This window comes from Diabrotica undecimpunctata, chromosome 10 (assembly GCF_040954645.1).
Source record: "Diabrotica undecimpunctata isolate CICGRU chromosome 10, icDiaUnde3, whole genome shotgun sequence".
NCBI lineage: Eukaryota > Metazoa > Arthropoda > Insecta > Coleoptera > Chrysomelidae > Diabrotica > Diabrotica undecimpunctata.
The window spans coordinates 59,554,780-59,568,741 of record NC_092812.1 but is presented as its reverse complement, the minus strand read 5'-3'; the positions used below and the strand labels follow the sequence as shown (position 1 = coordinate 59,568,741).

The window sequence follows — 13,962 nt, the reverse complement described above, 5'->3', positions numbered from 1 at the left end:
AAGAATTTCGGTAAATTCCGTAAATAATAAAAATCTAGTACATCGCATTCGGAACTTCGTGGTGGCCACAGAATGGGTCAATTTCTACCAATCCAACGACGAGTATAAGTGGTATCAAGAAGATTTTTAACAGCCCTGGTAAAAGGTGCTGGGACTCCGTTGTGAAGAAACCACATTTCACGGCGTGTTTGCAAAGGCATGTATTCAAGAAGTACCGGCATAGTAGGCCTCTCCATTTAGTGTTCTGGGTAATTCATATGGTCCTATCACTATTTTTAATTATTCCAGCCCATAAATGTATGTTAAATTTTCGTTGAAAATTTGACTTACGTATTAAATAAGGGTTCTCGTCACCCCATATGTGGCAATTATGAAAATTATACACACTGTTTCTCGTAAAACATGCTTCATCCGCACATAAGACTTTAGATGGAAGTTTAGGTTCTCTGAGGAGTTTATCTTGAAACCACCTACAAAATGTTAATCTTCGAAGAAGATCACCTTGGTGTAAATCTTGTACTATCTGGTAGTGGTGTAGATGTAGAAGTTGTTCCCGAAATGTTCTATGAACAACGTTTTTCTGCGTTTCTGCCATTTTAGCCACCGTTCGTGTACTTACATTTGGATTCTTTTTCACAACGTCTGACATGTCATCTTCTACATTTAATCGACGAATACTCCTTGTTCTTGCGCTTTTTTTTGATACAACAGAACCTGTTTCTAATAATCTTCGAGAAACATTCACAAAAAAAAATCACATAAAAGAGATCTATCACATTGAAAATTGATGGATCCTTAGATGAGAGTCTTTTGTAATATCTCATACTACACATTTTAACTGTCAAACCCTTCTATACAGTTGTGTGGAGTAAAAACCTAACTTAATTGGCCTATAGATTTTGCTATTTGTCAACTAAGTATCTGTTTATCATTTTCTTTACTCATTTTACATTCTTCTACCGTATTATTTTTTAAATGGATAAATAAAATTACACCGAGATTTATTCCTTGTTTTCGATTCCTGCCCTGTTTCCATCTTATATATTTTTTATTGCTTCCTGATTATGCTGAAAAAAATATATTTTTTTTAATTTTACCCTCTTTGTACTCTTTATTTTCTAAATTGATTTGTATCGTTTTTGAATTTGTTCATTTAGATACTATTTTTGCTAGTCCTATTTATGGAATCATGAATAAAATATTTCAAGTTGTTAACAATTGCTTAATAGTGAGTAATATACATTTTAGGTGACCTAGAAAGTTAGTATTATTTTTGCTAGTTCTATTTATTGAGTAATGAATAAAATATTTCCAGTTATTAAGAATTGCTTAAAAATGAGTAATATACATTTTAGGTGACCTTGGAAGGTTCAGCAGTGTTTTTAAATGACCAGGGCCAATTAGAAAACATTACTTGGGGTCCAAAGTCTACTAGTATAGGTGAAATGACCTTAAACACTAGGTTTTATAATGTATCTGCAAACACTAATTATACCGTTAGAATATCAGGAGTCACTCGTCTGAGAAAAAACGGACAACTGGTAACACTCAATTGTACAATGCCTCCCACATTGCCTGATAAGCAAAAACTTGCTAGACTGCATTGGAAGAAGATGGAGGAACAAGGGAAGTGGATGTTTAAATTGTTTGTACCCAGGGTATCTGAAAGAAATGGACCTATATGTTGTTATAGAATTTATTTGGTTCGAATGGAGTCTCAACAAAAATTATCTGACTTAGCAAATCCTGAAGATTTGACAATAATGACTTATCAAGAAGCTCACCGTACGCCTAGGGGAGGTGCATATGTGGCAGAAATGTTTACAAGGTAACATTATTTTGCTTTATAAAAAAATACGTATTTTGTGGTAGGCTTTGTATCATTTACTATCATTATAATATAACCATATTTTGAATTGGCCTTAAGCCAAGTTCGTAAATCTGAACAGACACATTTGTACTAGTAAGATGGTTTTATTAGTTCTAGCTTCCACAATGAGATATTTTTGGGAGATGAACAAGTTTACAACATCTCAAGCTCTCAATGTGATGAATGTATAGGCTTAAGACCATTCAATACACCCAGAGAAGAAAAAATTAAAAATTCTACTAATCTAGCTAACAGAGTAAGGAGAAATGAAGTACTGCTTGATCCATTTCCACCATGTGATGGTACACTTGATATAAATAGTAACTACACGGGATTTGTTGAAATAATAGGTAATATCAGCAACTATTTTATTGAAAATAATTGAAAAATGCCAAAATATATTTATTTGCATATTGTATTCTGTTCTGTCGTTTAATATAAAAAATATTTATTTAGTACATGGAGAATCCCAGCCTCTATTCTTGGCAGCATATAGCAACTATTTAGACATGATGAACCCAGGACCAGAAGTGGTTGCAGCACCAACTACAGGAACATTAAGTCTAATTGTCCAGATTTTATGTGCATTGGTTGTGGTTATACTTATCCTTTTGGGCGCATTGTGTATCTTACATCGTTATACTAAACAAGCACATGCTCAAGCTGTTGAGATGATCACATTCAGAACTTCGTTAAGGTAACACAGTACTAATATCAGGACTGTTCTGTAATCGTTTTTTTTTGTTTACACTCTTCACCTGAACCAGATTTTTGATTTATTTTTTCAAATTGCCAATATATTTTTATTTATTTTAAAATCACAATTATAAATCATTGAGCAATTGAGAACTTTATCGATCATTGTAGAATCGATTGACTCTCGAACATTTTTATATTTTAATGTGAAGGTAAAAATTAATACATGACTTAAATGCTATTTCACTCTGAAGCTTTCTCAAGTGTGTTTAATTTTTGAATATTGGTGAGATTGATACAAAATACAAAGATTTGTAGTTCACGGAGTGGTGATCATAAATTTTTTTAAGTAAAATTTTGCAGAACAGGCCACTTAAATTAATAGTAAACTATGATGTATTGCCAGTATCTTTTTAAATGTGTACTCAGAACATAAAAATCTTTTACAATATACTATTTTCTTTCTTATGTGCTCCTATTTTTAGGAGCCTTAGGGGTCGCCAGAGGTTGGTTTCGCTTAACCCGCCAGATATGTGTCCAATCAGTAAAGCAGACTTGGTTTCGGCCTACATCGAGCATCATCGAGATTCAGATTATGGCTTCCAACAAGAGTTTGAGTTACTACCTGATAGATTTTCTGACAGAACTACTAGAGCCTCTGACGCACGGGAAAATGTATATAAAAACAGATATCCTGATATAAAATCGTATGATCAAACCAGGGTAAAGCTGTCACAGGTGGATAGTATTGCTGGATCTGACTACATAAATGCCAATTATGTTATGGGGTATAAAGAAAGAAAGAAATTCATTTGTGCACAAGGGCCCATGGATACTACTGTTAATGAATTCTGGAGAATGATTTGGGAACAACATCTTGAACTGATCCTTATGCTCACCAATCTAGAAGAATACAGCAAAACTAAATGTAGCAAGTACTGGCCTGATAAGACAGATGGAGACAAGATTTTTGGGGATATTACTGTTACTCATTTACAAGAAACAAGATATTCCGATTACATAGTTAGAGAACTAAAAATACTTAGATCAAGCAATGGAAAAGAACTCGAAGAAAGAAATATTACTCAGTACCATTACTTGGTTTGGAAAGATTTTATGGCTCCTGAACATCCCAATGGCATTATCAAATTCATTAAGAGGGTTAATGAGGCTTACTCTGTTGAAAAGGGTAGTATTTTAGTCCATTGTAGTGCTGGTGTTGGCAGAACTGGTACGTTAGTCGCTCTAGATTGTTTACTTCATCAGTTAAAGGAAGAGGGACATGTTTCTATTTTTAATACGATATGTGATTTAAGGCATCAGAGGAACTTCCTAGTCCAATCTTTAGTAAGTAGAACATGTAAATTGCTATTTTTTAGTTTGTTAGATTTTTAGTGATAGAGGTTTATTCTGAGCTCGTTCGTATCGACAGTTTACAAGTTACAGTGGTTCTAGTGACGCTACTTTTGTAATTTTCAAAACACTGTGTTCTGATCGGAAATGTCACTGTTCAAGCCCAAGGATTATTTAAGTGCTCGAACTATGGGTGATATGCTAAGTTTACATGAGATCAGACAGTCTCCCAAATTAGACAGTTGTCTGAGATAGCAAGGAGTTTAAGTTTTCAAAAGACAGTGAATTCACCAATTATTATGAATATTTATCAGTGCAGAAGCTTTGTTTAAAGTGCCGATCAAAAGCAACACATCAACCGTTGTTTATAACTACTGTTTCAGCACTATCAAGGAGTTTTTGCGTAGATTTATGACAATGGATGAAACATGGAACCACTGCTTTACTCCGAAGTCGAATCGGTATTCATGTTGAGTTGACAGTAGAGTGGAAAACCGCCCAAAGCGATGATAAAACACAGCAAAGTTTTGACTTACATATTTTGCAACGCTTAAGATATTTTATTCGTGGATTTTCTTTAGAAAGGAATAGCCAATACCAGCCAATATATAGCGGTATAGGTACTTTTGAGGGAAGAAATTGCATTGCCATTACTGAAGAAAAAAGTTATTATTCATCAAATCAATATACTGTGTTGCAAATCGATAGCAACAGTATCAAAAGTTTATGAATTGTATACTATAATTGTGACTGGCTTCAGCATCCACCCTATTCTTCAGATTTTGTTCCCAGCGACTACTGGCTATTCGCACTAAAATAATGCTGAGGGAATGAGATTATTGCGACATCTAAAGCGTGATTTGACATCAACCACAAATCATTCTACAAATTCGGATCTAATTGTTGGGAGAATTTTTCGATCAGTCTCCTAGGAAACCATGTTGATAAATAATGTAGAATCTTGCCTATGGGCTGTTGTTTTATTCGTTTCCCTCCCGGGGCGTATTGCGTTAAGTGCTATATAACTGATTTAACCAAATATACAGGGTGTTCCATTAAGTATTGGACAGAGAATAACTCAAGATTATCTGTATGTTAAATACGTTTCCCCAAAAAATGTTCATGTAAAAGTTGTTTGTTTTCGAAATATAGGATGTTAAAATTAATAATTAAAAAATATTGACCATACAGGGTGCGGCATTAATGCTAGGAAGTTCAATTACTCATTCCTCGTAAGAGATACGAAAAAAATTAAAGTTAAAATTAACTACTACTTTAAAAATAATTTCAAATATACAGGGCCACCCATATTAACAGGGAGGAACAAACTTTTTTTTAAAGGAACGCCCTTATTCTACGTGTTCAGTGTTGTTACTATGTGATGTAAATGTTTGTATGTGTGTGTAGAAATCGAAATTTCAGAATTTTTAGGTAAAATGTAATTGTCATTATAATCAAGACGTCAATACATAAATTGCAAGCGGTCTTTAAAAGAGCAACTTAATACTAAGTAATACATTTTTGCTTAATCTCATACATTCATTTATAATTCTCTTATTTATATTTTCTTAGGTTGTAGCTGGTATTTTATACACCTTATCTTTTATATAGCCCCAGAAAAAAGTCTAGCTTTTTTAACTCTGGAGATCTTGGAGGCCACCTTATGGCTCCCTCCTTTCTAATTCATAATCTAGGAAAATTATTATTTAAATTCTTATAAAGATATGAAAAAATTTAGTTGTATCTTATGATACAAAACATTTACCAAATTTAGGAATGTTATACCAAGCAATAAAAAAAATATGTTCGACATTTTTTTAATTATTAATAATTATAATATCCTGTATTTTGCAAACAAGCCACATTTTACCTATGCATTTTTTGTTGAAACGTCTTATTTTGAAACGGAGAATCTTCAGGGTGTCCCATTCTTAATAGAAAACCTTGTATATACATATTTTATATAAAATTTGTTGTTCCAGAAACAATATATTTTTATTTACCGTGCTCTAATGGAAGTTGCTCAATATGGTGATACAGAAATAAATGCCAATGAATTGAAAAGTACATTGGATAAATTAAGACAATGTGATAATGGCAAAACCAAATGCAGACTAGAAGAAGAGTTTGAAAATATTATTCATGCTTTTGAAGACAGAAAGTCTTGTTCGGTAGCTAGCGGAGAAGAGAACCGAGAGAAAAATCGATGCGATAGTATCATTCCATATGATAGAAATAGAGTAATACTTACACCTTTGTCAGGCAAAGAACATTCCACTTATATTAATGCTTCATTTATAGAAGGTAAGTGCTTTGCAGATTTTATATAATGGCCAATTAAGTTAGATTTTTTTATAGACGGGTTTGACAGTTGAAATTTGTAGTAGGGATCCATCAATTTTTTAGTAGAACTTAGTAACAAAAAATTAAATGCGAAAAAAAATCAGGTAGCACTTCTTTCTTCCTATTCTTCCTATTGTTTTGCATGGAACGTTGCAAAACAATTTTTGTCGTGTTTGAGACAAAGTCCGACATTGCAAGATGAACATTTCCACTGTGTTCTGCTAATATTTGCTGTCGTGCTGCATTTGGCACATTTCAAAATAGTTCTTTGGGACATATGAGAAGACTTTGAATGGCGCAGTTCCAAGGGAATATGCCTTTTTAATTTACTCACTGATTTTTCTGCTGATGGTCTTCCCCTTTTTAATTATTCTGGGGCTCCAATAAGGACTCTGATCACAGAGAGCCGGAATTCGTTCAAAGACATACTTTTGGATTGACTTTTAAGTTGAAATAGAATGAATGCATTTATGACGCAAGCATCTTTTGCGTCTTTTGTCTTTTCTTTACAACTTCGTTTGTTGCTGAATTTTGGTGATTTGCTAAGAGAATCATACTTCTGCGATCCATTCACTTCTATAATATCTTCGATAATCTGAATGTCCTCCATTCATTTGTTTGTCAGTTTTGAACTCAGGTAAATCCTTTCTTTTTTTTAACGGTTCCACTTGCGTAAATTCCGTCCGAGAATAAAGATCTCTGAAGATCAATACAGTAGAAATAGTTGTCAAAGAACACTCGGTGGTGTTCTCGTTGTCCTAAGTTTTTTTCGGTGGAATTTCCCACTTTACCGGTATATATCTGGAACTCGCACTTGAATCTGCTCTAACCCATACTTTGTAGCCACGTTTTATAGGTTTATTGGGCATGTACTGTCGGATACTGCTTCGACCTTTGAATCGTATCATAGACTCATCAATCGCTTGAAACTCATGTGGATTCAGTGAGGTCGCATTTTGTCAAGTTTGTCAAATCCGGAATCAGTTTTTTTTGGCTGCACTCTATTATCAACTAGATGTAAATTGTATAGTAACCAAGAGAATCTGTTACGTGACATAGCCAAACTGATGAAAGCGTCTCGTAATTCATCACGTGACGTTAGTATTTAAGGTTTTAAAGTTGCCCCTATCTTAACCCCTAGGGACTGGACATGAGGGTCGTGTTTGTTGAATTTCGATAGATTTTTTTAATGTATTCTTCTTCTTTTTCCTCTGTATAAGCAATTCTGGTTGTTCATTACCTCTATGGAAGTTTGTCTCCCCCAATCTGCTTATGTGGTTTTTCCATTCTTTTTTCTATTTATTGTCTTTTCGTTTATACACTGTACGTTACATTTTCTTCTAATGTCTTCACTTCTCTTTCGATCTCTAATCGTATTTCCTGTAATTTTTCTCAGTACTCCCCTCTCTGCCGTTTCCAATAGCCTTTGTGTTGTGGCTGTGTCGCATCTTGTTTCTGAGGCATATGCCATTGTCTTACACTGGCTTTATAAATTATTGACTTCATCTTGTGTTAATGTGTCTGTTTCGCCATATAGTGTTATTAAGGCATCCTGCCACTATTGTAATGTATTGAAAATTTGATTTCAGTTTTTTAATCCAATGTAAATTTTGCGCAGTATGCGACAGCCCCGCTTCATTTGGCGCACCCTATATACCTGTACTAAATAAGTAAATTGTTGCTGATTTTGCATGTATGGATGTTTTTTGGATACGATCATTTACGGAGAAATATCATGAGGTATCCATGAAAATGTTTTGCCAAATTCCTTTGAGTTCGTATCACTATGTGTTTTTAAAGCGCCCAACATCAAGACTTTATAATAAGTAGCTTCTCAGCTTGTCCTTGTCTACCATGTCCTTTATCCTAGTGGATTTCACATATTTTGCACGTCTTTGGCGTAAAGAAGTTCTTTTTGTACTATATACAACTTACCTTGCTCCAGTAGTCCGTGAACAGAATATTGCAACAGGGTGTTTTCTGTATAATTTTAAGTTTGATCCTCCTGGACCTGGAATCACCATGGCGTCGGACTTTTTAGGCCAGGGAAATAAGCAAAAAAGTACCCTGTTTGTGACACTGAACCCCCCAAGCAAACGACAGTTGTTTTGAGTAGTATGGATCTCTGTAACAAAAGCCTATATGTTTCCTGCAGTTTATTTTTTGGACTTGTGTTCCGAAAAAATACTTATTTCCCTGGGCTATTTCTTGATTGTCTTATTTGACAATCTAGTTAAGTTTTTGTTAATATTTCTTCACATAATGTTAATTTTTATTTCAGGATACGATAATAGTGAATCGTTTATTATCACACAAGATCCCCTCGAAGGAACAATCAACGATTTTTGGCGAATGGTTTCTGAACAAGGAATTAGCGTTATAGTTATGATTTCAGAGGTTGGTGAAGGGAAATGTCCCAGATACTGGCCGGAAGAAGAAGCTCATTACGACCATATACATGTCAGATATGTTCAAGCGGAAAGTTGCCCGTATTATACGAGACGAGAAATGATAATAAAGAGTAGAGATGGGGAGGACCAAAAAGTAACGCATTTACAATATCATGGATGGCCCACTGTAGATGGAGAGGTAAGCTATGATAGGATTTTTAAATCGGTTTTGTGATTATGAGGCAAAAGATTCAAATGAAAATTAATTCAAATAATAAATAACTGAGTGCATGTATAAGGCGTTATTAAATAATATTTCGTGGAATATTTATACTGTTCTATAACGAATTCGGTCCTGATCTCGTACTAATAGGATAATATGAATTCTTACAACAAGGATTGTAGTGATTACTATACCAAATATAGCACAATGTACGAACTGTAACAAAGAATATTGTTAATAAAATATAAAGAGTTATTGTTTAACAAGAACTGATAGGTTTTCAAAAGAGAGACGTACAAGGATCAAAATATTCACTATAAAGGAAATTAGTACGAAAGTACAAAACAAGTGAAGAGCAATACCTGGGATTTTTTTTTATATTGAGAAGGCTTTTAACAGAAACCCAGAGCTAAAATTTTATCCAATATCCATTTTAACCATTTATAAAATGGACAGTAAAATGTGGCCATAAGCCAAATTATAAGATCAGAAGTTTTCGCCACCGAAGAAGGAGGTATAAGTCCGTTGCTTATATTTATAGATGAAATAATCAAGAAGATTAAACAGCGAACGAAACCATTATACAGGGTGATTGATTAGTGTCAGAAAGCTCAGTAGATCTGCTTCACTTCTCCATCACAGCAATGTAAAGTTGTAACCTGTTATACTGGTTATTTAAAAAGTTATAATCAATATTACATGAAAATCGTATCAAGTTACCATATACATGGTGCAGCATTAGTGAGAGGAAGTCCAATTACTTATTTGTCCTAAGAGATACGAAAAAAATTATTTAGATAATAGTTGGAACACAGATAGAGCCATACTCTAAAAATAGGGCGTTCCATTTAAAAAAAGATAATCTATTACAACAAATAGTAATTGGACTTCCTCGCACTAATGGCGCACCCTGTATATCGTATAATTAAAAAGAAGTATAGGAACAATGTTTTATTGCAGCCATACTCTTTAATAATAATAATCAAAAATCATAAAATGAATAATTTTGACAACATTCATTAAATTTAATACAGGGTAAATCAAAATGGAAGTAAATTATTTTCTTGGTAATTTTAAAAATGTCACCCTGTATTTTATATCAGTATTGAACAGTACTTGTAACCATACTTCAATTTTTATGGATGAAAATGGAAGGCCGCTTTATTGTAGTATGTATTGGATAGCATTTGTAGGGCGTACGAGTACATTGATGTACGAGTCTGAAGACGAAATATAATGTTCTTCCATCCACAACAGTATGTGAGAAAATATTTCGGACAACCCTGTAACCTGATACGAATGATTCTGCCTACCGTTTCTTTTTTCAACAATCTAGGTGGTAGTAATTGTACATTAAATAGAATTTGAGTAAGTTATTTTGCAGGTACTGCATATTGCAAACAGTTACAGAAACGTATTTATGTTGCTATGGTCTAGAATTTGAGCATATGTATTAATTACAGTAATAAATTTATATAAGTACTTAAACTTATTTTGACCTTATCATATATTTTGCCTACTAATTACAGAATTATTTTCCCTGGAGACTGCTTGTAATTAAAGCATGTTAGAACTGAAAATATCGAATATTTGGCCAAAATATGTCGAGTATATCTAGAATTGTAAATTTCTAGGTAAAAAATTATCTATTAATTTATCTTCTCCACTTATATAAAGTGACTCAGTCCTTGTAAACCTTTGACGTGATATTTTTGCCAAATATTCGTTTCTCATAGCCATAGGACGTCGGTGTAAATGGCTGTAAGAGGTAAATTTTTTCAGAATCTATCTCGTCTCCTCTTGCCGCCCATTTTCACAATTAATTTCACATTCCTGCAACAAGGTGCTTCCATTGAGACTTCTTTCCAGGTACCTGAAGTGACAAGGGGACTTATTGAACTTGTGGACTTTTCCCAGGCAGTTTTAGTGAAAAATGGCTGTTCTCCTTCTATGGTTGTTCATTGTAATTTAGGATCTGACAGGAGTTCAATGTTTGTTGGGCTCAGTATACTTGTACAGCAGCTAAGGACTGAAAGACGAGTCGATGTGTTTACCATTACTAGAAAATTAAGGTCACAACGACAGGCTATGATCAACTCATATGTAAGTATCTATTTGAGGTTATTTTAAGTTATAGGAAGGTGTTTAGTAGATACCAAATTATTTTAAACATTTTATACAAGGTTGCTAATAACTGTATTTCTATTTAACTATATATATATATATATATATATATATATATATATATAGAGAGAGAGAGAGAGAGAGAGAGAGAGAGAGAGAGAGAGAGAGAGACGGGTATTTCGTGCATCCACGGTAACTTGGTGGACCGGCAGGTTTATATTTTTCATGATCTATTTGTATTCACGTGTAAGTGCGTCAACTAGTCGTAAATGTGGAGGTGGGATGTGACTTAATACCTGGAAGCCATTGGGTAGGAGTTGATTTAATTGTACCAGCTATCATCCTCATAGCGCTGTGCAGCTGAGTGTCGACCTTTTTTACGTGTGGACTGTGTAGCCAAACTGGAGCACAATATTCAGCGGTCGAGAAAACAAGGGCTAAGGCAGTAAAGCGGAGAGTGGAAGCCGATGCGCCCCAGGTGGTACCGGAGAGCTTCTGTATAATGTTATTTCTTGTACTCAACTTTTGGGCAGTTTTTGTTAAATGCTCTTTAAATGATAGCGTTCTGTCTAGTGTTACGCCCAGGTACTTCGGTGTTTTGTTGTGGGTAAGTGTGGTATTTTCAAACCGTATGTTGAGTTCCTTTCCAGCAAGTTTGTTCAGGTGAAAGCAACTAACTTCTGTTTTGGATGCATTTTGTTAAAGTCGCCACTTGCGAAAATATTTGCCCAATATTTCAAAATCTGCCGTCAGAACTTCTTCAGACTTTTCTGGTGTTCTGCATCGTGTAGTGAGGGTCCAGTCATCGGCGTATCCGAAATTTCTTGATTGTGTTTCCGGCATATCTGCTAGGTATAAACTAAATAGTAGTGGAGAGTACTGACCCCTATGGTAGGCCATTCTTATGTTTTTTGGTGGGCTGATATCTGTGCCCATCACTACTTGAAGCATTCGGTCGTTGAGCATGCTATCTATTAGGCGTGCTATTAGTTTACAGGGGATTGCACGGAGAATTTTGTATATAAGGCCTCTCTCCATACTGTATCGTAAGCTGTCGAGAGATCAATAAATGCCGCTGAAGTTTTAAGTCTTCTGTGGAAACCCGCTTCGATGTAAGTGGTGAGTGACATTACCTGGTCCGCGCAGCTTCGTTCTGGTCGAAAACCCGCTTATTCGACTGGGATCACCTGGAACAGTTCTTTACTGATTCTATCATATATAAGCCACTCTAATAGTTTGTAAATGGCAGAGAGAAGCACAATTGGTCTGTAGTTTTTTAGATTGTCAGCGGGTTTACCTGGCTTTAGTATGGCTATTATCTTAGAGCGCCTTAGTTCTTGTGGAATATTTCTAGTTTCCATGATGTCTGTGAAAAAATCAGCCAGCCAAACTTTTGTATACTTGCCACAATTTATTAGGAATTCAGGGTGAATATTATCAAATCCTGATGCTTTTGCTGGCTTAACGTCTTTAAAAGCCTCTGATATGTCTTCGCTGGTGAAGGGGAGGGAATGCTCCGTTTCTGTGGCTATATGTTTTAAAGTTTTAAGTTCTCTCTTTACGTAGATGGTGTGTGCTTTATCCTTTGGTGCCCTGGATGTTTTTACTATATGTGATGCTACGGCATCTGGCTTTACGGCTGCCTCTCGGCGTTTCGTACGGACACTCTCTAATTTTCTTAGTAATGACCATGCCTGTCTGCTTGATTTCTGGAAGTTTAGACTTTCTACTGTTTCGGTCCACTTTTGGCTTCTAGCGGCGTCTAGGCTGTACAGTAGTTCATCCGCTATTTCTTCGTCGCCAGTTTCAAGAAAGCTCTGATATAATTCCTCGCTAATTTCCGACCAGCCAGGGATATATTCTTTGCGATAGCCTCTTGGTATGTGTTTTTTGGCTGCACTTAGCACGGCACCAACAAATCTGTGGTAGTTTTTGATATTAGGCGTAATCCACCCTAGGCATTTATCCAGATCCCCAGAGAAGTAAATCCAGTTGGCCTTTTTAAAATTCCATCTTGGACGTGGGATAGAACTTAAAGGGATTTGCGTCCCTACTTCTATTATTACTAGTCGATGTTGGCTGTGTGGGAAATTAGTTAAAACTCTTCGTGAAGCCCCTAGAGGTAAGTCTTTGTTGTCGGTCGAGACGAAGCATAGGTCGGGGTTGTATTCCCGCCTCCATGCCGCGGATCTGAAGGTTGGTCAATCTTTGGCATCAAACAAAAGGTACTGGCGTTCGTCTTCTGTCCATTTTATTAAACATTCCCATTCGCATCACTATTTTTGTACTTCCACGGTTCATGATGGCTATTGTAATATATATACAGCAGGGTGAGGATGTACTTCAATTGCTTGGGCTGGTCAAGACGTAGCAGGTGGCTTGTAAATGTTGGACACGGTAATGCTAGCGATTTTTGTGACCACATTATAAATACAGTCATCAGTGGAAGTAGAGATTAGCGAAGCATTTTCAATATCTTCTTTGACATATGTGGCTGTGCCGTATGTTCGGTGGTAAGTTGCGCCTAATAGTTCATAGCCCGGTATTTTGCCCCTTTTTGTAGTTGCTTTTCTGTTTCGCAGTGGGTTTCCTGTATAGCAACTAAGTCAATGTTGTCATCTTTTAATAGTTTTGATAAAAACTGGCTTTTAGCATAGCTTATGCCTTCTATGTTTATATGGCAAATTCGAACTATAGGTCCGATTGGTCTGGTTGTGCGGTCCTCACAAGGGCCGTTTATTTTGTTTTATCATATTTCGTTGGAAGTGTTGTTTGGTCAGGAGATCCTAAGGATTGTCTGACTGCCAGTATGTGCTAGTTCATTTAGCGTTACCCAGGGTGCACGTGTAGTATTCCACTACGGATGCGAACTAGCTTTACACCCCAAATTTTACTATAATTTATAATTATACAAAGTTAATAACAATTAATTTGTTTAAAATATATTTGCAATGTTTTTCATC

The 13,962-nt window shown here is 35.3% G+C and overlaps 1 protein-coding gene across 3 annotated transcripts in view; it reads left to right on the top strand.

The window, feature by feature from the left end:
- The window catches only part of Ptp69D (Protein tyrosine phosphatase 69D), a 38,458-nt gene that overhangs the window by 7,825 nt on the left and 16,671 nt on the right, over positions 1–13,962 (top strand). The window contains exons 4-10 of one of the 3 annotated variants that reach the window (XM_072545812.1): positions 1,356–1,828; positions 1,982–2,220; positions 2,327–2,567; positions 3,061–3,913; positions 5,902–6,223; positions 8,544–8,851; positions 10,658–10,978. In XM_072545812.1, the coding sequence (XP_072401913.1) occupies positions 1,356–1,828; positions 1,982–2,220; positions 2,327–2,567; positions 3,061–3,913; positions 5,902–6,223; positions 8,544–8,851; positions 10,658–10,978 (2,757 nt within the window). Of the gene's footprint in view, positions 1–1,355; positions 1,829–1,981; positions 2,221–2,326; positions 2,568–3,051; positions 3,914–5,901; positions 6,224–8,543; positions 8,852–10,657; positions 10,979–13,962 lie in introns of all 3 variants that reach the window. The other 2 variants (XM_072545813.1, XM_072545811.1) reach the window with 2 other exon arrangements.